General features: G+C 42.3%; 3 protein-coding genes across 4 annotated transcripts; 2 read left to right on the forward strand and 1 right to left on the reverse strand.

The window, feature by feature from the left end:
- The first annotated feature begins 5,306 nt into the window (after positions 1-5,306).
- Positions 5,307-16,150, forward strand: cald1b (caldesmon 1b). Of its 2 annotated transcripts, none has more exons than XM_068739245.1 (17): positions 5,307-5,450; positions 5,724-5,817; positions 7,319-7,444; positions 7,794-8,088; positions 8,170-8,211; positions 8,291-9,016; positions 9,288-9,323; positions 9,409-9,476; positions 9,749-9,995; positions 10,082-10,207; positions 11,242-11,285; positions 11,381-11,459; positions 12,038-12,169; positions 12,257-12,403; positions 13,589-13,660; positions 13,812-13,848; positions 14,882-16,150. In XM_068739245.1, exons 2-17 carry the CDS (start codon positions 5,744-5,746, stop codon positions 14,896-14,898), a joined length of 2,268 nt encoding a protein of 755 aa, XP_068595346.1. In that variant the 5' UTR covers positions 5,307-5,450; positions 5,724-5,743; the 3' UTR covers positions 14,899-16,150. The 2 variants fall into 2 exon arrangements, with proteins under 2 accessions (XP_068595346.1, XP_068595347.1); XM_068739246.1 differs by having other exon boundaries at positions 7,794-8,082.
- Positions 16,151-16,359: 209 nt separating this feature from the next.
- tnnt2d (troponin T2d, cardiac) lies at positions 16,360-19,599 on the forward strand. The gene is made up of 12 exons (XM_068739249.1): positions 16,360-16,468; positions 16,900-16,960; positions 17,199-17,224; positions 17,319-17,340; positions 17,421-17,478; positions 17,594-17,710; positions 17,784-17,861; positions 17,945-18,055; positions 18,406-18,518; positions 18,602-18,692; positions 18,854-18,891; positions 19,446-19,599. Exons 2-12 carry the CDS (start codon positions 16,917-16,919, stop codon positions 19,489-19,491), a joined length of 744 nt encoding a protein of 247 aa, XP_068595350.1. The 5' UTR covers positions 16,360-16,468; positions 16,900-16,916; the 3' UTR covers positions 19,492-19,599.
- Positions 19,600-19,944: 345 nt separating this feature from the next.
- Positions 19,945-27,225, reverse strand: dnm1l (dynamin 1-like). The gene is made up of 19 exons (XM_068739247.1): positions 27,070-27,225; positions 26,125-26,269; positions 25,295-25,341; positions 24,703-24,774; positions 24,501-24,587; positions 24,221-24,383; positions 23,962-24,082; positions 23,656-23,787; positions 23,338-23,544; positions 23,090-23,210; positions 22,861-23,016; positions 22,682-22,771; positions 22,512-22,604; positions 22,280-22,333; positions 22,100-22,171; positions 21,500-21,676; positions 21,265-21,374; positions 20,998-21,157; positions 19,945-20,219 (listed from the first exon to the last, which is right to left on the reverse strand). The coding sequence occupies exons 1-19, from the start codon at positions 27,169-27,171 to the stop codon at positions 20,163-20,165; spliced, it is 2,166 nt and encodes a 721-aa protein (XP_068595348.1). The 5' UTR covers positions 27,172-27,225; the 3' UTR covers positions 19,945-20,162.
- Between the last annotated feature and the right edge of the window lie 62 nt (positions 27,226-27,287).

Below are 27,287 nucleotides of genomic sequence, written 5' to 3' on the forward strand. Positions count from 1 at the left end.
TTTGATTATGTATGGGCTGCTGTGCATTTAGCCAGACGATTCTGAGTAGAGATGTTCTCCAAAGACTTGCATCTGCAACAAGTTGTGACAAATTTCTCATTTTCCTTTCATGAAGTAATTGTCAGGTGATGCATGTTCGTTTCTCTTCTCCCTCTCTTTGACACTTAGCTTTTGTATCTGCTCTGTCCATCGCAGCTTTTAATAATGTATTTGACATTGGCTTCTGTGACTCGTACACTGAACAGACCTCTGGCTGTGGAGAAGCTGTTTGCAGTTGTTGACATGCCAAAGTGAGACTCCTATTCCTTAGATGGTATTGAAGATAAAAGGGTGCAACAACATGGGGCTGGGGTGCGTGATGTTATGACCGTGAACTCCTCTCTTAGGAGACTGGAAATTACTTTGAGCTTTGAGAGCATCCTCTCCTCTCCTCTTGCTCAGATTGAAAAGCTGCACATGTAGAGTGAAACATGCAAAAGCATGAGGAGTTTTTCATTCGAGAGGCTGATTTCAAGGCTTCCATACGTGTTACACACACACACACGCACACACACACACACACACACATGCCTTTTCAGCAACCATAAAGAAATCTGTATCAAATTAGTTTGATCCAATGTTGTCTGTAATAAGAGCGAGTATCACAGGAGCGATCTCAAGTTGTCATTAAATGGATTTGTTCATCAGCAATCACTTTTCCATCCAGTCTACCTTAGATGTGAGGAAGGCACAACATTTCTCTAATTAACACGAGGGTGTTAAGAAGTCGATTTAAATGTTAAGAGTAATTCAGAGTAAGATGTCCAGGTACTTTTTAAACTTTGGATACCATTACCATGTAGTCGCTGTGTGTTTTCCTTTGACAGCAACAATGGCAACCAGCCTTTCAGCCGCTGTACTCTTTTCATCCCTGTAACACTATAAGGAAAAGGGATTAATAGCAATCATAATGGAAATACGTTACTGTTGGATTGCCACTTTGTACAGCAGCAGGTATTTTCTAGAATAAACCATGCTCATTGTCCATGGCATTGCTCTTTGCCAAGCCCGGGGGACGCTACAACTAACACTGCCTGTGTACTTCCTTAAAAGGAGGCCGAGTACACCATCTCAGCTGATGGTGTGCAGAACAGGGGAGTGCACATAACCGGATCTATTTCTATTAAGTGCCCATTCCAGAAGAAAACTGTACCTCAGTTTTGAAGCAACTTGTGCCTCTTTTGATGACCAGTCAAATTTTAAATCCTTATTAAAAGCAAGCGGGCAACAGTTCACTTTTTATGGCGCACCTGTCGGTTAAATGATGACGTCTCCCTGGGGCCACTTTTCTTATTAGGACAAAGAGCGACTGAGTGGCTCGCTGAGACGCATGCATGCACGCCTGCTGTGAGACGATTGGATGATTTATTTTCTCTTGGTTAGCTGATGTTTAACTGATACAAATCAACACATTCCTTTACAACCAAACTGACCACAGACATTGGATCAGGCAGCAGAAGGTCACCACCACTGCACAGTGTGGCTTGTAAACTGCGTGGAATTTGTATCCTGGTAAGGGACTTTTTCCTACACGACCATGTTTGGTCATGTGTGGAAGTTAGCAGCTGGAGCTCCTTGATTGATTGCAAACACCTCTCAGCAAATGTTTATTAGCCCATTAGCCCATTGCATCACTATCTGTGATTTTTTCCCGTGAGACGCACGTCTGATTTGATCTGAAAATGAGTTTATTTGAGGTCATGCGTTCCTTCCAACTCTACTAAATTCGTGCACACATTCATGCGCAACTATGCAGCTAAAATAGCTTAAAAGAGGTCTAAAATAACTGCTGGCATTTTTGCAGACATTGCTTGCACGTCTCCTGATTGAAGAGGCAGAACGTATCGCATCTTGCCAAATCAGTTGTAAATCGTGCATTTGAAACGTTCCTTTCCAGAATATAAAGCCGTCCTCGGCTGCCTTTTGATGTTTGATTAATACATCGGCACGCGGTCCACTTCTCAAGCACTTGATGTTATTATGGAGATTTATTTGGAGGCTTTTGCTTCCCTTCCATATCAAGAAATAATAATAAGGCTTTATAACCTCCAGTGAACCACGTGAGGAATGCCTGACGAAAAACATCAGTTGACCTTAGAAAAGGTCAGAAACATTCAAATTTAACTACCTGTAGTAGTAAAGCAGCATAAAATGAAAGTGATGTAAACCTGAATATAATATTATCACTGTGTGCTCAGCAGAAACCTGCTTGTATTTACTGAACCTGATGGAAGCATGCTGGGGCGTACAGCTCCAGAATATTTCCTCGGTCTAATCCTTGTGTGAAAATATGACTGTTCATGCTGTAGCTGCAGGGTTAGGGCTAGGGTCTATTATTCACTTGGATCTTTGCGCCTACATTCGAACTGCGCCATTGTCAGAGATAAAACAGAAAAATCGTTTAACCTAAAAGTTCATGTAATGACAGTGATTGTGTCTTAGAGAGGTCAGATTTTGGAAATCAGTTTATTTACAATATCATTGTTGGCTTTCTTGCAAACCGTTGGATGAGTGTCAATACCTGTTCAATCATTTTCTTCAGGATCAATCAGCGGAGCTGTTTCAAGCTTAAAGGTTGTACCGCTGAAGACCACAGGAAGTGCAGGAAGTAATATGGAGGAGGCGCGCTCCAGGAACAATGACAAGATTAGATGTTTTAATCACAGCCAGGTAGGGAGTGAGGGTTAATCATCTCACTGGCACCGGTTACAAGCTGCCGGGTGATGTTTTACGGTGTTTATTGTGTTGAGAGCGGAGTGGCCATTCAGAAAGAAACGAGGCAGAACGTTCATCCAGATGTGCCACAGCACTTTTTGTCTGTGTAAATTTAAAATTATCATGGACAGCCATCATGTGGGAAAGATTTGTGAACTTGCACCACGTAACAGAAAGAAAGTAACAAGCTGTCTGCACATAAATGAGGAGATTCTAATAATCTCTGGCAGTTTAAAAGGTTGTCTAAACTAAAATTCCAACATAATCACTGCTTCATTCTGAGAGGGGATTTTACATTTACAGGCAATAGCAAATGTAATCCCTTTAAATGACCTGCCTGGTGACTGATGGGACAGCTCCTGTTCAGTGTGTTCATCCGCAATGGTGGACAAACTCAGGGGGGGTAAAAAGCCATTCACCTCTAGCTAGTGGGGTGTTTTCAGACTTTGAGAATGCCGAACTTTGTCAGTCCTTTTGGACCAAGGCCAATCCAAACAGGACTGGATCCCGACTCGGACAGGGCTGCAGGTCAGTCAGTCTTTGCTGCTCCATTATGTCCATCATGCTACAGTTCCTAGCCCAGAAACAGACCGACATTTATGGCGCTTAACCCGTCGGGTCTGGCAAGAACCCTAAACCTGTCCGTCCTTGTTATACTGCATTAAATAATGGTTAACATGCCAATGTTTGGGATCTTTCTTTTCCCGGCAAGTCACCTCTACGACCTGACAGTTATGTCTTCACTTCTGTATACAAACACACTGAAGCCTAAAGCATGCCGTGTTAGTGTTGGGTTAAGTTGAGTGGCGGGGATCCCATAGTAGTGGAACTCATGCACTGCAGGCCACACACACACACACACACTCAGAGTCCTTTATATACTTTCAAATAGAAACATTGTAAAACTTCTAAATCAACTCACCCAGAAGAAAAAGTTAGGGATTGACTAAGTTTAAGAACATTCGAATTCCAAATCAGTCAAATGTCAGGCTGGAATAAAGGGGCCTGATGGCGGCACAACAGCGATCTACTAGACTTCTATAATTACACTGTGGAGATTATGTTTGTCTGTTCCTGTAGAAAAGTATGGACCAAAGACCAATCCATTCGATTTAGGTGGTGATCGGTATCATCTGCACCCACCTACATTTTTTTCAGCTTCTTTTCCAGGATGCAGAACATAAAATATATTTGAATCAAAAATGCATGGGGGGAAAAACACACAATATCCTTTAATGACACATTAAAAGCTGACCTCAGTCAGTCAGTCTGAAATGAGAATAAGGTGTGATCTCTGACTGATAAAGTATAATAGTTGAAAGAAATAGGACTGAACCGGCTTACTGACGTGAGGCTACAGTTTTAACTGGTCAAAAGGTAACGCTAACATTCCTCGCATATGGTTAGTCATAAGCAGCAAGATGATTTCCGGTAGATGTTTATCATATTAGAACATTTGTCAGTTAGAACTGATCTGGCAGTGCAGAGAAGGTAATCACACTAGTTTCCAGGGCCACAAACTATACTGGAAAAAGTTCTAACCTGGGTGAAAAATAGCACGTCATTCTGAGGCGGACATGATTCCGGATTTCATCATCTAATTTTCTTTTATTGCAAAATGTATGGCAGCTTTCAAGAAAAACAAATGTGTGGTGGGGGGGATCACCAATATTTTGTAATTTAGCCTCTGGGTAACATAAATATCTGTGCCACATTTCACAGAAGAGCATCCAGTCGTTGTTGAGATTAATCATTCGAAACATAAACTGACCAATATCTCCAGCGCTACATTAGCTAAGAAAGAGAAAACACACTCATCTTCCCTCTGGGTTTAAAATTCTTTCATTCCTGGAGTACATGTTAAAAAAAACAACACCGCAGTGAAGAGATTTATACGACAGTTCCATCCTTTTCCGGGAAACCTTTTGATTGCCTGGTTGCATTTCTAGAGAAAGAACATATTCTGATAGTTTGTAAGCTCTTGTGGCTGTAAATGGTGTCATCCATTGTAAAGGCTTAACTGTTCCATCTGCCTAGTCATTGATGAAGAAGATCAATGCACAGTTTGATGCGAGAAATCGTTAATACTTCATCCCTGAATCTAGCTGTGTTTGGAGCATGCTCCTCGCAAAGGTTTGACATTAAATCATGCACTTCATCTGTTTTTTTTGTCAAACACTCCTCAGCAAAATACAATTTTACTCACATATTTGTCACTTGCTGAATTTGAGGCAATAGAGAATTTCGGGTGTGAGCTGTGGGGAAAAGTTAAAAGGGCTCTAGAGGACGATGGAGGCGGAGGGGGTCAGGGTGGCGGGTATACTTCAAGGGGAATGAAACGACTTGGTCAGGACTCAGGAAGCTCGGATCAATTAAAACGAGATGCTTTTATCAAGAAGTAAACACACCAGACATTCAGAAAGATAGCAAGATTAAACAAGACAAGAGGAGAGAAACGGCTCGAGAGCAGGGAGGGGAAAGAGGGAGGGAAGGAGAGAGCAGGAGTCAGACGGAGGAGGAGGGAGACGTGGAGAGAGAGAGGGGAGCACAGAGGCAGGCTTTGCCTTTTCTGGTAGTTAAAGTCAGTGAAAGAACAAGAAGGAATTCTTTGTGATGCAGAATGGCTGAGATATAAACCAGACTGTAGAAGAGAGGAGACTCTGCTGTCCATGGACTAAACATCAGCTACTGCTAAGGTACTGCAAACCAACAGCAATGGAGTTCTTGATGTTTCTGTGCATGTCGAGAAGCTGTCTCGGGTGGTCCCTTCCACTTTGGTGCATTGCTTTTAAATTGCTTTTTAAATCGAGTCCATCTTATCATCTCAGCTTACACGGCTGGATAATTAAAACAGCGATGAAGTGAGAATTATCTTTTGTTATCGGCATCCTTCTGTGCTTAACAAATGTCCCATGCATGACTGATGGATTGGACTGAACGTGACGCGACATCACAATTGTGTCTTTCAGTGAGCAACTTTCTCGACGCCATGGACGATGATTTTGAACGCCGCATGGAGCTGAGGAGGCAGAGGAGAGAGCAGATGCGCCTCGAAGCTCAAGTGTGAGTGAAGCGTCTAAGAACAAAAACATCCCTCCACTTTTATGAACCGCATATGATGTTACCAGTAATTACGCATCGATATAAAGGCCTACGGCGCTGCAGTGTTCTGTTTCTAAACCCAAATAGCAACGAACAACATTACCATATTGTAATACAAGAGTTCCACCCCCCCCCCCCCCCCCAATGACCCCAATAATAAAGGAGCCAGGGGTTTGTCAATCTTAAGTACTTCTGTTTCCATTGATTCTTGAGGGAGACTCTCAGAAATGTGTCTGATGGATGTCTGACATTATATTATTATTATATTATGACATAATAACAAAAATACATAAGTTGTATGTACTTGAACTTGGAATATTTAAAAGTTGGCTTAATAAACTCTATTCTCAGAGCAAATGTCACATGATGTCACAACCACAAGTACTTTAGCATTTAGCACAGTTGCTAAGCCTGATCCAGGTTTTGACATGCCTATCACATGGCAGGGATAGGCATGTCAAAAAAAATTATAATGTTAATGTAGAACAAAATATTTTTCATTATTTTATATATTAAAAAAATAATATAGGCTATTGTTTAAATGGGTGGTGAAATCTTTGTCACAGCTTAACACAGTATAGGGTTGTTGTCGTTGTTGTTTTTACTTCAGAAGTCAGTAGCTGTCATATCCGATGTCCGATCAGAGCCAAAGTGGAAAAGAACCACATTCCTGACCATTTTCTCACAGGCCTGCAGCCAGACCTGCCAGTAGCACCGACCCAGCCTGCCAGCTCCCGCTGCAGCCAAGGGAAATGCTGCAGATGCTGGAATGCTTCGACTGCCACTTTTGTTTCAGCATTCCGAAGCCTTCTGAGTTTAAGATATCAGATCATTAGTTTTCTAGTTAGCCAGTCAACTCTCAGCATATTTTTCCTTCATTTATTCATTTAGTTCCTCCATGTCCGCTGCCCAGAAATATAACCACAACGCTAATGGCACTCTCACAGAAGGCTGCATATTGTTGGGTGAAGTTGCATAACACAGAGTTACCCCCCCTCCTCAAAGATTTCGGAAGGCAAACCAGGCCTAACGGTGGATTTTTGTGGTTTCCATCAGATCGTCATCTTACAACATCTGTAAAGCATTGTGTAGCAGATTCAGGAAGAACAGAGCAGAGGTAGATCATACCAAATGAACCATTCAAGCCCTCCTGGGCGTCCGACTGTCCCACTGTGGAAGTACCGAGGACGGTTGCTGTTTCTTTCCCTGACTTCCTTTCTTCATCTTTCTCTTTTCCATCATGTTTTTTCTTTGACAGCACTATGTTGCCATGGGGATCATTCCTTACACCTCAGTTTTAGTGCTTTTTTTATTTTTTTATTTACCATCACCTTATCTGTTTTCTCTCCATCTGTTCCTCCCAACGTCAATAACCCATAGCTGCATTTGAATCTGAATGCCTAAAAAGGTTTTCTTTTTTTAATGGCAGATACTGTCTATTTGTTTTTGTGATACCCCCCAGTACGGGTTACGCTAATGATGATGATGAGGAGGAGGCTAAGGAGCGAAGAAGACAAGCAAGGGAGGAGAGGAAGAAGATGAGGGACGCAGAGGAAGCTGGGACTGCAGAAGTGATTGACACTAACAGGTAGGATGTAAATAATAAATGAATAGAGGTCATTTGGAGCAGCTGTATGTTACTGCCAGTATTGCTCATGAGCCGTGTCCTTCTGTCTCTGGAAAACTACTCTTTCAGCCTTACCAATGTCCCAGCATCCACCAGTAGGCTCTAGTTGAAGGGGTTCTAGATCATTACTCGTCACTCCCAAATATTTCTAGGTCACCCCATCCGTAGGGAGTGATGTGGTCGGAATCTGGACACCGAACTCCAACTATGTTCTGCTAAATTTTTTGGGGAAAAAATTAAACTGGGAAAGTGATTTGGAGATTTGACGTTGATCAGATTTGTATTTTGTGCATATCTCACGTCCCCACAGTGTGACGGAGTCCTCCGCCTCAACCAGCGGCGATGACGATCAGGCTTTGCTCGACCGCCTCGCCAAAAGAGAAGAGCGCAGGCAGAAGAGAATGAAGGAGGCTGTGGAGAGACAGAAGGAATTAGATTCCATGAATGGCACCAGCAATGGCACAGAGGAAGAGCAGTCCTCCATCAGCACCAACAGACAGGAAGAGGAAGAGGAAGAGGAGGAGGAACCAGTGGAAGAGGAGGTGGCAGACACAGATCCAGACCCCTCAAGGAAAGAGGAAGAGGAAGAGAAGGAAAACGTGAGGGTAAAGTGAATGTCTGATGTTACCTACAAGGCTGGAGGGAGACTCTGCTTTCATTGATCATGTTCTTCTTTCTCTTGACAGGAATCTGTTGAGGAATCAGAAACAGTGAGTTCAACAAAAGAGGTTTGCTGTTATTTTACTTTTTCCGCAAATTTGATTTTGTTGTATCACTGGTACAAAAGAAATGTCAATTATTTTATAGGAGGAAACTGAGGAGAAGGTTTCAGCAGCAGAAGATGTGGAGCAACCCTGTTTAGGAATAAATGATACCAAAGAGGAAATTGTTCCTGATGTTGACATGGATGAAGAAGAACGGAAGAGGAAAGAAGAAGAGGAAAGACAGCAAAAAGAAAGGGAGGAAGAGCTGAGGATGGAAGAGGAAGAAAAACAAAAAAGGGAAATGGAGAAGTTGAGGATGGAAGAAGAAGAAAAGCAGAAAAAGGAAAAGGAGGAGAAGCTCAAGAAAGAGGAAGAAGAACGACAGCTAAAGGAGGAAGAGGAAAAGACGAAACGGGAAGAAGAAAAAAAACAAATAAAGGAAATGGAGGAGAGGCTGCAAAAAGAAAAAGAAGAAAAGGAGAAAAAAGAAATTGAGGAGAAAATGAAAAGGGAGATGGAAGAAAGACAGAAAAAAGAAGAAGAGCAAAAGCGCAAAAAAGAGGTGGAAAAGAAGAGGAAAGAAGAGGAAGAAAAACACCGGAAAGAAATGGAAGAAAAGAAGAAAAAAGAGGAGGAACAAAAGCAAAAGAAGAGAGAGCTGGACGAGAAGAAGAAGAAAGAGGAGGAAGAGAGACGGAAAAGGGAAATGGAAGAAAAGAAGAAGGAGGAAGAGGAAAAGCGAAAAAAAGAGGCTGAGGAGAAGAAGAAAAAAGAGGAAGATGACAAGCGCAAAAAGAGAGAGATGGAAGAGAAGAAGAAGAAAGAGGAGGTATTGTGATTTGGTATTTTCACCCTCAGCCAAGGACTCTGCTAATCAGGGATTCACTTCATTTCAGAATGACACAAACGTAATGCTCATGCATGCGGGATTTTTCCTTTGCATATATTATGGGATGGTTTAGAAGTACGGCAACAAATACATTCACTTTTTATTATCTGCAATATGGATAACATGCAGGGATTGAAAATGCAGCAATATTATTGGCTTTTAGGAACCCAGCTGCCCATAAATTCCCTCTATTTCTGTCTTTTGTCTAAAGGAAGAAAAACCGAGGAGGTTTGGATTGAAAGAAAGGGTAAGATGACACAAAGTAATGCATTTTTTTCTTCATTCTTCATTTGTTAGATGACGGCTAACGCGGTTTCCTCTTTTTTTACAAGAATGAACCAACAAAACAGGGCGGAGCTTTTATTGAGAATAAACTCAAGAAAATAGAAAGGACATCCAGGTACAGTTGGAAAGTATAAATCTCATGTAAAGTTACAAGAACTTCAAACTAGTTTCTCTTTTAAACTAGCTTATAAATCATGTATTTATAGGGACTGGGTAAGAGACAGTTATTTATTTATTTTAGCAATTTTAGCTACGTGGCTCTATGGGAATGAAATCAGTCCAGATGAAATAATCTATCTACCAAAATGTTGTTGAGGATGCCGTGAAATGATTTGTAGATATTCATAGTCCCTAGAAGAGGATGAATAACCGTGTCTTGGTGAGCAGGGACAACGCGCCCTCCGCCAAGGCAGATGAAGTCGAGCGGCGGGAGGCCGAGCGAAAGCTGCAAGAATTGAAGCGTCGACGAAACAATGCAGAAAGTGAGGAGCTTGAGAAGATGAAGCTGAAGCAGCAGGATGCTGAAGCTGAGCTGGAGGAGCTGAAGAAGAAGCGAGGGGACAGGAAAAAAATAATGGAGGAGGAAGAAAGGCAGAGAAGACAGGAGCTGGACGACAAGAAGGCCAGAGAACAGGTGACGTTCTCCTGAGAACCGGAAGTTAGAAAGCACACGTTTCCTGTGGTTTGATTGTGGGAACTAAATGTTGACGTTCGTTACAGGAGGAAAGGAAAACGATGAGGGAGGAGATCGAAAAAAGAAGGGCAGAGGCTGCCGAGAGGAAGAAGCAGAAGGAGGAAGAGTCGACAAAGCCTGCCTTTGCTATCAGTCCCAAAGGCTCCTCGAAGGTGAGTTCTGGACCAGAGCTCTCACGAGTTCCAGAGAAGATGCTGAGGCCAGTTAAACAAAAAGCTTCTACAGTGAATGGAAGTCATCCTGAATGGCTGAGCGCATAAACGCCGTAGCGCGTTACAATCGCTGTACTTTATACAGACGAATCCGCCTGTATTAATGATCCCCAGTTACTGAACAATAGGACAAACTATTTACCTTTTTTATTTATTAATTTCATTAAACCCTTAACCCTCCTGTTGTCCTCAAATAGTACTAACACACAATCTGACACCATAGATATTTGCCTCCAGAAAATGATTTAGAGAAAATTGTTGACCAAATGTTTGTGTCAGGTGCTTTATTATTTGTTGAATGCATATATAATCCCTTGGTAATGAAAACCTTGACCTGTCCTCTAGAATTAGTCAAATATTAGAATGAATTTATCTTGAAAATAAAAAATATCAAAGCTTATGATTGTTGAAGTTTCAAAATCCTGTAAGGCCATTCATTCATTCATTTTCCGACCCGCTTTGTCCGGTACCGCTGGTCGTGCTGGAGCCTATCCCAACAGTCAATGGGCGAGAGGCGAGGGCTACACACAGACAGACAATCATTCACACCTATGGAAAATTTCGTGTAACCAATTCACCAAATTTTTATTGGTGAGAGGAACCCGGAGAACCCGGAGAGAAGCCACGAGGAGAACAAGCAAACTCCTCACAGAAAGGCCCCAGGTTGTATTCGAATCTGTGACCTTCTTGCTGGGAGGCAACAGCGCTTACCACTGCACTCCTGGATTAATTGTGTGTGTGTGTCTGAGAGAGAGCGAGAGAGAGCGAGAGAGAGTATCCTGGCTCTGTGACAGTCAGATGTTCACACACATTATCCAAATACAGACAGACTTCTGCAGGAACGGATCACTCTGCCTCTCAGGGAGGTCACACTAGACCCTAGGAAGGAGTCAGGATGGCTCGATCCTGTCTAAACTGATTTGTGTGTGAATGGGAGGCTGATTTCTAACTTTAAATTCTGATTCTATGTCCAGATTGGGGAAAAGGCAGAATTCCTGAGCAAATCAGCCCAGAAAAGGTGAGCAATTACAGATACTTTAAAGTAAAATAAGAAAATGAATCAGTCAGTCTTATATTAGGGACTCGTATCCAAATTGTTCCTCATCCACACAGCACCACGTCAAGACTGCCTCACACCCCAATCGTCTCCAAGATAGGGAACAGAATGGACCAGTACGCATCGGCCATACAAGTGAGATTCAAACCTTTTACTCATCATCTTCAGCTGAAGACCTACCGCAATGCTTTACTGAAGTAATATATAACCATGAGAAATACTCGATTACATGTAGCAATCATTAATTTGAGCTTAAGTATTACTATTATTAGCTAAATATAATTTTTTCATTTTTTTTTGTATATGCCATACTTTACTGTAAGAGGTTTGAAAAAGTTTGAAAAAAAAAATACAGAATATTATTATAATACTATATAACTGGTGACAAATAAGAATTTAAGAAGCTCTTTAATAAGAACTCACACACATCTTACAATTAAAATAAAGAGCTATTCTAAAATATTGGAAGCTCAAACCACTGTCTGTATCTTCACTAGTGTATTTTCTAAATTTATAACGGTTTTATTGTGAAATCTGAGTGATCGGTCCATCAAATGTTATTTGTCTACAAGCTGCAGTGGCCTACAAGTATAAGGTAAGTATAAAATGAAACTACTTCTTAAATCTTAGTTACTTTCTACCCCTGATCCTCAGTTATTGTCTTGTTGTTTTCCTCCCGTGTAAATCTTAATCTTTTTTGTTTTTATTCACAGGGAAACAAAGAAGTAAAATCTCCCAAGTCTGCAGTGGTAGATTTTCCTACAGGAGGCACGCGAAGCATCAAGAACATGTGGGAGAAAGGCAACATCGGAGGTTCCTCTGAAAGCCCAGCCCCCGCCAATAAGGTGAGGGGAAGAGAGACAGGAGGGGAACTCCGTGATAGTATCCATGTTATTGAGTGCATGAGATGTTTTGGTTTTTTTTCTTCCCAGGAATTGGTCAACATCAAAGGAGGCGTGGCCGGGCGTGTCAACAGGTGGATGGCAAAACCTGCAGAGGAAGAGAGGACAGCGGCACCAGAACCACCAGAACCAGCAGCAGCAGCACCAGAACCAGCAGCAGCTCCAGCAAAGCCAGCAGTAAGGCCTGATAAACACGCTACTGTAAATAAGGCACGACATCAAAACAGTAATCCCTTGATATTCTAAACTTGCTAATGTGCTCATTTGCACATCAACATGCTGCTCTTTTATTTGGATGAGCTCCCACGACTCCAAAGGTTTCTGTCTGGACTTCAGTGACACCACGTGGACAATTTGCAAGCACAGCTCCGAATCCGAATCACAGCTCCGAATTGGAATCACAGCTCCTGATTTTCACTGCTCGTCAAAGTCTTTGACTACTTTGAGTAGAAAAACAATATTCTACTCAGGACGATTGTTATCCGAAACAGTCAAACCACAAAAGGAAGAGCAGCAGTTACAATTTTAGGTATTTCAAGAATAACTGCAGCCCAAGAACTTGCAGTATAATTTTTTTACTTTGAGCAAAGACATTTTTATGCACGACGATAGGGACGACTATCTTATTTTATCTTAATTATTTTATCGTACGGTTCCGGTGGGGTAAGATCATTTGTAACCTTGAACCTCCAAGACATTGTGTCCTTTTCTTAAAGTAGAACGCCGTCTGCTAATCCTGCCAGGCCTTCTGGAGACATTACACTATGTCCTCTTTCAATAGCGTCCCCGGACGACGTGTGACATTGTCCTGATGTGAAATTTAGGAGATGTCTCGCATGTCACATGTCTTGGCTGGATGAGCAGTTCTAGATCTTCACTTTACTTACGCTGTGACACCACCTGATGGGATTAACATGTAGAGCAACTTAATGCACGATCGTATCCCTACACATGTATTCTTCTGTATTTATGTTCCTAGTCCACTATATTTCAAAGACACATTTATTTTTTTAAACTCCACTTCATTTATTTGGCAGCTTTATGTACTCTAATAAATTATTACACATAAATCAGAAGTAAAGATAAAGAGAAAATACTTGAAATTATTATTTACTCCAAGCGGTTTTCTCTTGTGACTTCTCTGATTATATTATTTACATAACTGTTACTCCAAACAAAGCAAAAAGTGTTTTCTTCCTGAGTCTGGCGTATTAATATAGATCCCAGAGATATCCAGTATCAAGTATAAAGAAGCTAAAGTTAGCTCAGAATTCTCAACATGAGACTGCGGTTGCGTATTTCAACGCTGCCACGCAGCTTCTGTCACCGCCGCATTGTCACGGCTGATCTTATTTGTGGCAGGATGTGAAACCAGGTGAAATCAGTAGCAAGCGTGGAATGTGGGAAGCCAAGAAAGGGTCTGCACCTGTCAAGGTAACACACGCACACACACACTCACACACATTTTTAAGGGTATGGAGACATTTTCCCAACATGTTTGATATAATATTAATTCATCCCAGTCTCCAAACTGAAATATGCATCTTTATTCTTACCCCCCCCCCGACCTTTCTTGTACTTGCAGGTTGCAGCAGGAGGCAAGGGCAAGTTTGCAACTAATGGTAAGTTTCTAAATTGACCTGTGTTTGTGTTTAAATGTAACCAAACACATCTTATCATTTAGTATATCAACAGTTACTCTGAAATCATATACTTCAGCATAAACATTGTAGCCAGTTATCTTAGCTTTGAGTTAAACGTGAAACTGCAGCTGTTACTGTGGTAGTAAAATCTGTCTTCCAGTGCCGCTGATGCTCACAGTTAAAACATTATTTTTGCTTCTTTCATTTGTACAAAAACTGAAGTATTAAAACATATAAGGTTAGACCTTGACTGATTTATCGCTCCCTGTGTTCTCATAACCACTGGAGCTTGCCAAACGTTCGTTGTGCCAGACAAGCTGTTCACTGTAAATCAAGTCTGCTGTTGGAAATCTCGGGTACAGTCTGCTCTTCACCCTGACCTTGTTTCCTGGTATAAAGAACCTTGCTGACTCCCGTCGTATCGTTGCAGCCCACCGCCCACCCTGTGGCACCTTTAGTTTGTCCAATGCCACGCAGTGTGTCATCGAGATGTTGGGCATTCCACAGGGCAGCTGCCTGCTCGGCAGGATTACTAATAATTTAAGCAGCAAACCAGGCCTGATCACTGGGCTTATTCACTCAGTGCCAATGATCAGGAGCTAACGCGCCCCTGCAGTCCACATGGATGGTTTAAAGGTGTTCTAATCCTGAAAATACATTCAACATTTGCTGTTGATCGCTGAGTAAAGCTGTCTTTCACCATCTCCTCCTGAGGCTTGAGCCAAAGCACAAGTATCTGAGTTCCAGCTTGAACCCTAAATAGCAGTCCTCTTTTGCGACCTCATCAGAAATAGACCACTGTGGTATGAAACAAAGGGCAAATGACACTGACTCTGCAGGGTTCTTATTCTAATCTCCACACAAACATGCACACAGAGTGGTATAGATTAAAAGATTTGACGAGCAGCACTCTGGCTTGTCTTATTAAGCATGTAATAAACTTTTTTCTGTACATTTAATTGATGGATTCATCAACTCATATATCTTTTATGTCTCTCTTTCTCTCCATTAGCATGGGTGCGACCCTAACCATCGACAGCCCTATGTAAATGAAGGCTTAAAGTGACCAATCACAAGGCTCTGCTACCGTATGCACATCCGCTTCCTGTCGTTATTCTTGTGTTTCCCACATCAAGATGACCGGGGTCGTGAAATTAAAGGATTCGAGCATCAGAATCTTCCAGTGATATATTTCAAATGTAACTTTTTCATCGACCACAAATGCATGAGAGTGACAGCCTTCAGGCTTTAAGGACTAAGCGCCACATGTTAAGGCTTCATAGATAATTAGGATTAGGTCATGTATGTCTGTCTCATCAAGGTCAGCACCTATGCATTTTCACATGGCTATCCAAATGCTTAAAATTGCATTGCTTTCGAGCAGCTTATACCCAATAATAAGCATTTGTGTTTTGCTGCCGTACACATTCACTGCTTTTTTTTTGAATAATGTTCACCATTTTGACTACATTTCTGAAGCAATTTAATAAGTTTGTCTGTATTTAAAAAAGGTTTAAGACCAGTAACTGATGGCCTCATTAATGATAAATGAATACCAGAGTTGTGGCTTGAGGATTGTAATGTTATGTCTGTTGGCAAGTCTCTGGTCATCCTCTTTTAGCATCACCATCTCCAAGTGTATTTTTTTTCATCAAATACTTTATGAGCAAATGCAGCGGCTGCAAAAATTACATTCCGGTAACATCAGATGTATTTTCTGTTTATTAGCATATATTAGCTTGATAACAAACCTCTATTAACATGAACTAAAATGCAATTGTAAAAACGTCTGGATTACGGATTAAAATAATTATTTATTAATGACTCATTAGTGTTAGAAATTGAACTCCTATGAGCCCTTCATAAAGGGTGCTATTATAAAACAGCCTGCATAAATGTGCCCGTTCCTGCAAGAAATCTGAACCACGCACGGGTCCGAATCCTTTTAAGCAGTTGAACAAGCCTGTTATTATGCAATATAAGCAGCAATAAAGTCTTTGAGGAGGTGTGTGAGTGATAATGCACTGCAAACTGTAATTACTCAAATGCAATTCCATTTCGCAAGCAGGGAGCAGCCAATGATGAGTTTACGTGTCACTAACATGCCTTGCAGGAACAATAATGATTTACAATCTGTTTAAAGTAACGATGCCTGTAATCGGCCTTAAATTGTATCCTGGTGTTTCTGTCAGTCTGCAGTGAGTCTATCGTTGCTTTGTTTGAATGTTTGGAATTATAATTTGTTATTTTACCCCCCAGCAATAAAAAAAAAGGAAAAGGCTTTGTTCTGTTTTTTGATTGGAGCTGTTTTGTGGTTCGTGTCGCTCCTAACTATTACCAATGAAATTACGGTGTGTAGACACAGAGGGGCTGAGGAAAGCTTGAATGGATGTGATGCATGACATTTTACCAGGGCAGGCATGTACCAGCAAAATGTGTGTGTGTGTGGTGGAGATCCAATTGCCTGAGCAGCCATAGGGTCCTGCAGTCACATGAGTGAGAAGGCTGGACTATGTCTCCTTGACACTCAACTTGTTTGTGAACTTCAAGGAGCTGAAGTTTGCTGCTCATTTCTGAGCTCCCTCGGTCTGGGTTCCAGGTAAGGACTCTTTATGCCACTACTGCCAATTAAAAATAAGACTTTATTTAGTCGTGATTAAAAGGTTAGATTTTTCATAGTGGACACTGCCTGCTAAGGTCACATTCATCATTTAATAGAAATATATTTGTGTCCCATGATTGAGTTTGTTCAAAGTAGAAACTTGAATTAACAGCCCTGGGAGTAATCTTATTTAACACAACATAGACAAAACATTGTTTTGTCTATGTTTGTCATTGTTCTTATTCCTGTAGTTATGTACAAATTAGATTTTCAATTTTTATGTCAGTTTACTGTTTTTCCTCCTCTAAATTCAAGAGGGAAAAATAAATAGATTAATTTGATAAATAAAATAATACAAAATACAACATTTCCATCCATCTGTCAAAAGTATGTTAAACTATCGGATATATTTGCCGGTCATTTTGCAGAGTACATCCAGAACAAAATGTCTGACACAAAAGAAGTCATGGAGGAAGAGGAGGAGGAAGCTCAGTAAGTATTTAATTTCATGTTTTGTATTGTTATGAAAAAGTAATTAATGTCAATTTTATTCCTCAAGCTAATTAATATATATTTTTTGACCTTCTCTTATTCCCTGCTGTTATTCTAAAGCGAGGACGACGGTAAGAAACTTGAATCTGTCAGTGTTTTTGTTGACTAAACTTCAATATGCATCTATAGAAACTTTGAATTTCCAAAGCCTTATATTAATCCATAATTATTCCTGATCACCAGCACAAGAGGAGGCGACAGGTGAGAAAACAATGCTTTATGTTTTAGTTAAATACCTTTCCTTCTTGCTTTTCACTAAGTTTATAATGGCTGCAATTAATTTGCTTTGTTCCAGATGAGTCAAAGCACAAGCCAAAGTAGGTCAATAGGTCTTATTTAAGGATTTGGAACTCAATTTAAGGCAGATATAGTAACAATAAAGTGTGTGCTTCCACAGGTTTATGACAAATATCAGTGTCCCAAAGATCCCTGAGGGTGAAAAAGTGGATTTTGATGTGAGTAGACTCAAATGTCCCTTTCTTGATTAAAAATAAATAAATAAATCCTTTAATTGAGCGGAATTCTAATAATATCTGACTCTGAATTATTTAAAAACAAAATTTATGGCAGGACATCCAAAGAAAGCGACAAGAAAAAGATTTGTCTGAGCTGCAGTCTCTGATCGAGGCTCACTTCATCCAAAGGAAGAAAGAGGAAGAGGAGCTCATCGCTCTCGTAAACAGAATTGTAAGTGATGATTAAAGAGAAACTATGTTTATTCTGCTTAGGTAAAAATCACCATGACTTGTGTCTTTGACAGGAGAAACGCCGGGCCGAGAGAGCAGAACAGCAAAGGGTCCGAACAGCGATGGAGAAGGAGAGGCAGGCCAGACTTGCGGTAAATACTTAAGTGTACATTTATGCCATACGAGAATATACATACAAGTATACCTCTAAATGACTCATCTGTTTTGCATACAGGAGGACAAAGAGAGGAGGGAGCAGGAGGAGCAGCGCAAGAAGTTCGATGACGATCTGAAGAAGAAGAAGGTCCTCTCAAACATGACTCAGCAGTATGGCGCCGGACAAAAGGTCATTCTATACTTCTTTACGCATAATGTTTGAATGTAAAATGGAGTCAATTCAAGTCTTATTTTATTCATTAAGTCCAAAATCACAACACACATAAAATATATGTGTGTTGTGTCGGGTTCAAATCCATTTTCTGTGTGAGGCGAGACAAACCAATGCTAAATGTCAGCACGTTAACAGGTTCAGAGTGATCGTCCCAGCATGCTGACCTTTAGCAGGAAGGCAAATGTAAAAATGGGAGGACATCAAATCAAAAGATTTTGCTGAGCCTGGAAGGAACAAACCATCATGAATTATTTCAGTAACATTGGCACGTGTGTGTGTGTGTGTCCTTTATTTAACCAACACAGAATGAAACCAGAAAAGGAGGTAAGAAACAAACTGAGAGGGAGAAGAAGAAGAAGATCCTGGCTGACCGAAAGAAGCCTCTCAATGTTGACCACCTGAATGAGGAGAAGCTGAAGTACGGCATCGCCGCGCAGGGTTTTACTTTCATGCATGTGGCGATGTCCTTTTCCGTTTTTAATCGCTGATCATTTCGTGCAGGTTGAAGGCCACTGAGATGTTCAGTTGGCTGCTGGAGCTGGAGGCCGAGAAGTTTGATCTCAGTGAGAAGCTCAAAAGACAGAAGTATGACGTAAGTCAATCAACGCACAGCGAGAAGCTCCACAGGAATGAAGTGGCAAAGGGAAATCACATCAACACAAATCATGTTTATTTCATTCCATCTGCCGCTTTAATCAAAGTTTCAAAGTACTATTTCTGGAATGTGGTCTTTTCATTTTTATGTCCTACCAGATTCATCAACTTCTTGCACGAGTCCATGACCACCAGAAGTAAGTGGACAAACACATGTCAAGGCCGACGAAAGTCATCTTGTTGAAACGTTTCTGTCAGATGTGTTGGCAGTATGGGAACCTCTGCAGACAGTTATTGTCCTACTAACCGTCCCTGTAGATCAGTTACTTAACATTGTTTAATCTCCACTTAATGATTACTTGATTACTTGATTGCTTTTGCAATTATCAATTATATAATTGTCATTATGCTTAGTAACTATTCTATTGCCAATACGCAGATAATGCAACTGGCTCAGAAATAAGCACCGTTTGACCTTTGGGAAGCTTCCTGAAACTGCCGATCTTTAGTATCCGAAGGGAGTTTTGATTTGTATTTTTTATAATTCCACTTAGACCTTATTTTACGGGGAAGGTGGCTGAAAAACTGAGACAAACAGAAATAAATAGAATCATGCCACCATATTTGTAACATCTTTGCCTGTTTAGGACAGAATTGGTGAACGCTGTTTTGCGTGGTCTTTATTTTTACCATCTATATTCTAACAATTCCTGTTCATCTCCTGCTGACTGATCTTCCTGCACATTTTCAGCGCCAAAGGTCGTGGCAAGGGCAAGATGGGCGGCCGGCTGAGGTAAAGGAGCAGCCAGACGGGGATGAGGCAAACAGCGGCACCTTTATTGTTCTGTTGAAGTTACATGTGAAACAGCTGGGGTGTCAAAACAATAAACTGGTCACCACTTCCACTCTGTGTAAACTGTACAGGTTGTCTGTACCTGATATTTAGACACAAAACAGCAGCTCGATCAACGTCGTGAACACGACGTGTAAACATGGACAAATATGGCCATCATACAAAGAAATGTGCCGTGTGTCTAAAATAGATGTCGTGTTCCCCAAACATACTCTACATGCCTTTGTCAAAACAAGAAGCAGCAGATATCATTTCCCAGCATCTAATAAAATAAATGAGATCAAGCCAACATCTGCATGTTGAAAAGTGGTTTTATTATTATTTCTAGCTTCAGTTCACAGAGAAATTAAAAACGCTTTCCACCACGTAGAAGTGTCACATAACCGTGTCGAAGTATTTCTTTAATTACATATGAAAAATACAATAATCTAGAGCAGGAGAATGTGATGGTGTCGCCCTCCAATAACTCAAATCTGTGCCTCGATATACACATTATCCACATCAGTGCATTCCCAAGTTTGTTCGCTTCGGCGGTCGGAGGTGTCGCCAGAGTCAGCAGGGGTTTGGCTGGTCCGAGTGGATGAGGGTCCATGTGAGGAGATGAGAATGCCTCCCTCACCACATGTGGGTTTCTCTGATCTCTGCTATCACCTGACTGGCTTTCTGCAATGCCTGGAACGCAGGAATCGTAGTTATATGTATATATATTTTCACATTGCAAACACACATTTTTGGGCGTTTTGTAGGCAGCAAGCAAATCAGAACAAAATTCAACTCCAAGTACTTTCTGAAAAGAGCTGGTCTGGACACTCGATTCTACAGCGACCCAACAACCCCCCCGTGAGCAAGAACGTGGAGACAGTGATGAGGAAAAGCTGCCTTTAAACAGGCAGAAACCTCAAGTAGATCCGGAGTCAAGGTCCCCTGCTTTGACTCAGGCACGTAGGGATGGGAATTGATAAGATTTCTACAAATCCAAATCCATTTTCAATTCCATTTAACGATTCGGTTCGCTGCCATCCTTTTTTGTGAAATAAATAAATTGGAGAGTTTGTACCGCCAAGGCCCCATGAATCCTGCTGGCTGCCTGATAGGTGAGGTCGCTTCGTAAGCTATGAAACGTGCGTATCAACGTCATTCACGTCATTTACTATGAGCTCTCTGCGCTCATTCATTTTGCACCTACATCTACTGGAGGAGCAACTGTGCACTGAAGTCTACGCCTTAAAGATGGTTTGTGCTGCTGTATGTTTCAAACACGCCGTTTCTCTTTTAAGGTTTTCACCATAAATATATACATCTGTACAAGAGCCTTGAAACGTTTGATGATTTGCTATAAATAGTTATTTTTATTCCAACAGTTTGATCTAAAAAAACAACTGTCCGTTTTACAAACACACCTGATGACGTATTGATTGATTGACGGCGTGTGAAGCTTGATCCTCTTTACCTTGAGCATGTCGGCAGCCTCGCTGCGCCTCTGGGCCATGTCCTCAGACTCCGTCAGCAGGTCCTTCAGCAGGGCCGCCTTGTATAACTGACCCACCAGCTCGCTCTGCAGGCAGTCCTTAACATGGTTCACCAGGAAGTGCATCACTGCCTTTGGCACACTGAAGGCCGAACAACAAGAGGCAGACGAGAGAAGCACGTGAAAATCATGACAGAATCTCAAAAAAGGATTCGGCGACAGATGAAAGAATACGAAGAGTATTTGTACCTGTCCTGTATGTTTTTCCTAACGATAAGGAAGTACGACTTGATGAGTCTCTCGATGACCTCGCAGTCCCTCTGCTCCCGAGACGACAGCTTCCTGGATACCGGAACAGGCTGGCAAAGAAGGAGGGACCGAAAGTTATTGAACCAAGATCCAAAGCTGATACACAAATGAAAAGCAAGGTCTGAATGAAGAGCTCTCGAAGCACAGCAACACATTTATGGATGGGAGAACCCACCACATCGAGCAGGTTGACAGCGTGACCCTTCTGTGGGCTCGAGGGGTAATGGTGGTGGGGCGCGATCCTGTCAACAGCAGCACCGTCCTCTCCCCTCCTCAACATGCCCCTCCAGCTCCCGGCCCCGCCCTCCGCCTGTTCGCCGACGGAGCCGCTCTGAGAGCCGCCGGGCGCTGCCTAAGAGGAGGGAGAAAGGACTGAGGAGGGCTCCAGATTTCAACTCAAGGCTTAATGCTTTAGTGACAAAGGAAGGAGCGCGAGATGAATCAGCAACATACCAAAATGCATTCAGACAACAAGCCAAAGGTTTCAATACAACACAGATTGTTCATCGCTCCCAAATCTAGGAAAGGATTTCTATTTTTAACATTTAAATGCAAATATCAACTGGTCTGGGGTTGTTCTTCTGTCAGAGAAACCAGCATGCAGCAAACGAGCAGAGAAATGATTATTATAAGTGGACGTCAATGGCCAGATCATCTATAAAGGGTGAAACACATTGCATCATGGGACGCTGAACACAAACACTTGCAGCGACAGAGGTTTTAGAAATCAACAGATGTGGGCAGAGGTGGCAGGCAGTGACTGAATGACACACACCTTGGTGACCTCGCCCTCATAGGCAGGAGGCTCAGAGGCGGGCAGAGACGGCCCACCTGGGCCTTTAACAGACTAGAGAGAGACAACGTAAGAAATGTGCCGACTCATTATTTAGCGAAGGTGGACCGGCTTCTTATGTGTGGCAGAAACTGCATTTCGAAGGGGGAAGCGGACTCTAACCTTGTCTCTGGGAACGGCGGCAGGGAGGTCTCTCATTCTGTTCCGTCTCTGCTCCTAAAAGAGAAGAAGTTTTACGAATACCCAAGTAAACGAGGGGAAATTAACAAATATTTCTCATAGATTCCAACAACATGGTTTTATTTATTTTCTAGCACAGTGATATGATAAGCTCTCATAAAGTACGTATTTCGACATTTAATATTAGAATAACAGATAAAGGCTCATCTCTTACTTCTATGTTATTGTTCATGAGGCCACAGGCGTCAGCGAAGTCTGGGTGTTTGGTGTTGATGTAGGCCAGTTCAATGGCGACCAGGTTGTGAACCTGAAGACAAAATTATTGAAGTGATTCATCCGTAAATGAAGATCCACTGTGGGTTTTTATCCCGCGCCGGTTCTGACCATGTCATTGGTGACGGGGAGCCTTTTCCTGAGTAATGAGGTGACCACTTCCACTATGGCGTCATGGAGCTTTGGAAACCGCAGCAACTCCTGCAATACAATACAATACACATCGACTTGCATTCCGTACTGTGTGTTTTAGCTTTAGACGTCATGCATGTGCGGCTTGGTTTGTCCACCTGCGTGCTGTAGTTGCTGCAGTGCTGGATTATCCTCTGCATTTCCTCGTGGACCAGCTCCACGCAGCGCAGACTGGGCTCCTCCAGACGTTTGACCTGCCGCTTCACCAGCAACTCGAAGGAAACCTCCGGGACAAACAAAGCCGGCCTCGGGCCCTGTGGAACATACATATGAACCATAAGGCTTTCAGAAAAGGCTTTACTTAAGGCGGATTCTCCAACAACCCACCGTTGCATTTCTGATTGCTGTGAGCACATCAATGGTCGTCAGCCCCCCGAGAGGATCGACTGACTCCAACGTTCGACCAAATGTTTCATGAAATATGTAACAGATTCTCGCTCCTCCGCATCTAGAAAGAGAAAGGCAAACTTAGTTTCATATACAGGCAGATTTTGGTTAGAATTGCGCATCAAGGTTTTTGACACAAGCACCCTCTAGTGGTGCATGAAAAGGCAGTTCAGAGATGCACGACTCACAGCTCAGCCGTCTCGATGTACTTGGCCGTGCCCTCGATGGTGCGACAGTACTCTGCAGCAAACTTGGTGATGAGCTGCAGCAGCGTGGCGCTCTCATCGTCGACAGGTTCGCCGTAACTGTTGAGCAAAGACTGGTACTGGGCGGCCATCACGTTGATCCTCGTCTTCAGCTCGGGGAGACAGTCTCTGATGTGGTGCATGAGTAACCTGTCAGGAACACAGTTTGCATTTCGATTAGAAAACAAAGACAGAATGGAGATATAATTTCAGAAGAAAAAAAAACGTGTGAAATTTGAATTGATCATTCTAAATCCATACCTGTTCAATGTTCTGGCCAGATATTTGGTTCCATTTCGGTTTGCAAGGGAGGGGTACTTCTTTTGTAGGAAGGAATGTTCATCACGGACTGCATCTGCCACCAACTTCTTTTTGTTGATATCTAACTGACTTCTAAAAAATACACACACAAAAAGGATTTAGTCAGTCTTACTACAGGTTTAAGGAAACCTATGAACGCAACCAACCCTTTAAAAATAAATTACTCTTTAGTTCAAGCCGTGGTTACATCATCTCTTCCTTCCTTCCTAATTAGCAAAGATAAGAGGCTCAGAAGTGGCGAGTTACCTGTTTACCACTCCAATGATGCCCAGTTTGACTGGAATGACCCTGCCCATTAGTACATCCATGGCGTCTGTCCCCGCATCCATCAGATCCAGCTTGGTCACCACAGCTAGTGTCCTCCTGCCTGTGCACAAAGACAAACACACAATGGGCTACAAACAAAAACCCCCATCACTGCTTCTGGGAATGCAATGAAAACATGAAAAATAACACATTAATACAGACAAGCTGAAGTGGAGCAGCAATAAGCACGGCCTCTCACCATCGATGTCGACCTCTCGGGCCACTTTAAGAGCCTCTGAGGTTGCCATGTCTGTATTGGCAGCAGTGACAGCCAGGATGATGGAGTTGGGGTTATAGATGTACTTGAAGATCAATTCTCTGATCTGGATCTCTATGTCTTTGGGCTGATCTCCAACAGGAACCTGTTTAAACAAACGGACACATCACCAAAACACCGTGAAAATCATATTCATTCATTCAGTTATTATAGAGCATTGGCATATCTGTGTGACAGATTCGGTAAAGGAAACCTCCCTCACCTTTGTAATGCCTGGGAGGTCAACCAAAGTGAGGTTCACAACATGTGGCGAGAAGATTTTTAAGTGAATTGGTTCATCACTAATACCCTAGGGAAGAAAAACTGTTGCTCAGTTACACTTTAAGGCGACGCTGACTGTCATATCTCGCTTCATGTATATGACAAACTGTTGTCAATCCCTCTTAATGAGCGCAATGACCTACCTTGTTATTGCCAGTGACTCTTTCTGTCTCCGTTTCAATTTCTTGCCTGATCTCATTCAAGTCCGTGTAGATCTGAGAGAACAATTAAAAAGTGAACGGTCGAGGCAAGAAACAGTAACAAACAAACAAACAACACATCTGTCATCATGATCATACGTTTAGCGACTGATGGACTGACTTTGTGTTAAACTGCAATACTTACAAAGTATGGATTTAAATGGATGCTTCAGAAATATAAGTACCCATTTTGGTCATAGAGTTAGATCAAAGCCAAAAGTGTCATCGGGCTCTCGGCACCTCATAAGGGAGTCTTTGTTCAGATGCAGGGATGCTTGCGGAGCTCAAAAGGCACAACGCAACATCCGAGGACTTTTACCCCACAGACCGATAAATAGATTTTACAACTGAGAGGGTGTGGACACGATCGCATTACAAACTACAAGTGCTGATGTTGTAAATATTACAATATTCAATCCAGAAATGACCATGACTCAAGCAGGAAGACACACATCAGGACCCTACTGCGTTACTACTACCGGCATATGCAGTACAGCAGTACTATTTCTGGCAAATAGTGTGGAAATAACTGCACCTTGTTTTTGGTGTGTAGGAATTTGCCCCATTCCTCCCCATCGATGCCTGCAGACACACAAAGGTTGCAGACAGATGTTTCTGTTACCACAAGAAGAACATGCGGCCCTTAGATCCCCGTTACTAGGACAACTATCATTATGTCTCATGGGAGGATTTTCTCTGTTGGCAAAGATGGGATGTAAAAACTCCTCTGAGAAATGAGTCACAGCAGAAAATAAATAAAAAGAACAAGCTTAATGTGAAACATGCATTTTGGGATGTCAGACTTCTTTAAAAGACAACGTAAACAGTTCAGCTGCAATAATCAACATCGCAACAACAAGGAGATAAAATTACTAAAAGAAAACTTAGAAGACGCTGGTATTAAGGGGTGAGTTTCAAAGGAAGTACTGAAATAAACATAAGAAATCTGACAACTTAATAAACACAACTAATGATACATTTATCTGCAACAGGAATATGTTAAATTCCTCTGATTTCAAATGACAGAGACGAGCCTAAGGAGGGAGCAGGGTATGAGCTGAATGAAGCGAAGCCGCGTGGTTTGAGGGAGGTGAACAAAGAAAAGGAGACCTCTGTAAAGGTGCCCAATATTCTTGACTTCTGTAGCTGGGAAGAGACGACAGGAGACGGAAGCGTTAGCCTGGCTATCTGCAGCGATGCAGAGTCACTCTTGGATGAGACACAGATCTTAGGCAGATTCCATTGCCTTTATCCAGACATCATAACATGAGCTCACTAAAAATCAAGTAATTTCCCCCCCATCAAACATAAACAACACGGTACCGATCAGATCAGATCGATCGAAGGGGGCGACATTGATGTTACCATTCTCTTCGCTGGTTCTCCGGCGGTCCTCCGGGTCGATGTGCACTAGCTGCAGGATAAGAGGCCGTCGCGTGACGATGCCGGTGCCGCGTGGCAGGATGTCCTTGCCGACCAGGCCCTCTAAAACAGAACTCTTCCCGCTACTCTGAAACGAGAATTTCATTAACATCATCATAAATGGGTGGACTCATGGGACAAGAGGAGTTGGTCTTTGCACTGTACTGCTGTAGACAGATAAACACTAATTTGATGTCGACTGTATTTGACACCACTTCTTCATGCATCACTCCAAAGCTGCAAAACTCTTAATCACTGCAGGCTCCATTCCAGAATGGGTTTAGCTAGTTCTGGGATTGGGAGTTAGTAGTTTCAGGCGACACATGAACTAACACTGTGCCGATGCAACTAGGAACACGCATTTTGGCTTCCTGATAGCAGACGGTCACCTAACGAGATCTGGTGAACTAAAATACATCAACCAGCTTACATGACTGGCAGATTTGTCTTCAATGGACTGATGCTGTTTTCCACAGCAGGAGATGAGACTAAGAAATGAAATCCGATCTCTCCTCGGAAGCAGTGCCGTTTTGACTGACACAGCTGGTTCTATTTATAGGCCTGACAGCGACCAGTAATTGATTTCTGGGCATCGGGTCTCTGTTGCACTTCTTCTCGACGGTAAGCCGAAAACATTGACAGGCTTAGTTTGCGTTAGCTTTCGTGGTGCTAACATTAACCTACCTACCTACCCCCCCCCCCCCCACGTTTATTAAACTGCGTAAAGGCACAATGTGTGCAACGCTAGCCCATGTAGCTCCGCTGGCTTAAATACGTGAAAGCAGGAGGGAAACTAAGGTAGTTAAAGGAAGACGTCAAAACAAGAAGTTTGCGCTCGGCGACTGTTCGTTTGCTAGCCTTGAAGCTACAGAAAGTGACGTTTCTCACCTGAGTTCCAACAACAACTATCTGCGGCAGTTGAATTATGTCTGCGCCGACTGTGTTGAAGACATCTTGTAGCTTGTTAATGACAGGTATGAGGGCCTCCATGAGCTCCGATACAAGTATGGATCTGCCAAATATCAAAAGATCTATTCAGCGCCACACACAAGACACAAAGTCATTCAATGCCCCGCAGCTAGCTAAAGCTACAAGGGTCCCTGATC

This window comes from Brachionichthys hirsutus, chromosome 5 (assembly GCF_040956055.1).
Source record: "Brachionichthys hirsutus isolate HB-005 chromosome 5, CSIRO-AGI_Bhir_v1, whole genome shotgun sequence".
NCBI lineage: Eukaryota > Metazoa > Chordata > Actinopteri > Lophiiformes > Brachionichthyidae > Brachionichthys > Brachionichthys hirsutus.

What these genes read in the sequence shown, in the direction of transcription:
- dnm1l (XM_068739247.1), bottom strand. Translation starts at nt 27,171, where the DNA reads ATGGAGGCCCTCATACCTGTCATTAACAAGCTACAAGATGTCTTCAAC. An exon ending in CAGCAATCAGAAATGCAACG is followed by an intron (nt 23,017 to 23,089) that starts GTGGGTTGTTGG and finishes TATGTTCCACAG; the next exon opens with GGCCCGAGGCCGGCTTTGTT. An exon ending in TCCCCGTCACCAATGACATG is followed by an intron (nt 22,605 to 22,681) that starts GTCAGAACCGGC and finishes TTTTGTCTTCAG; the next exon opens with GTTCACAACCTGGTCGCCAT.
- tnnt2d (XM_068739249.1), top strand. Translation starts at nt 16,917, where the DNA reads ATGTCTGACACAAAAGAAGTCATGGAGGAAGAGGAGGAGGAAGC. An exon ending in GAGGAAGAGGAGGAGGAAGC is followed by an intron (nt 16,961 to 17,198) that starts TCAGTAAGTATT and finishes TAATTATTCCTG; the next exon opens with ATCACCAGCACAAGAGGAGG. An exon ending in AGAGGCAGGCCAGACTTGCG is followed by an intron (nt 17,862 to 17,944) that starts GTAAATACTTAA and finishes TTTTGCATACAG; the next exon opens with GAGGACAAAGAGAGGAGGGA.
- cald1b (XM_068739245.1), top strand. Translation starts at nt 5,744, where the DNA reads ATGGACGATGATTTTGAACGCCGCATGGAGCTGAGGAGGCAGAGGAGA. An exon ending in ACAAGAAGGCCAGAGAACAG is followed by an intron (nt 9,996 to 10,081) that starts GTGACGTTCTCC and finishes CGTTCGTTACAG; the next exon opens with GAGGAAAGGAAAACGATGAG. An exon ending in AAGGGTCTGCACCTGTCAAG is followed by an intron (nt 13,661 to 13,811) that starts GTAACACACGCA and finishes TTGTACTTGCAG; the next exon opens with GTTGCAGCAGGAGGCAAGGG.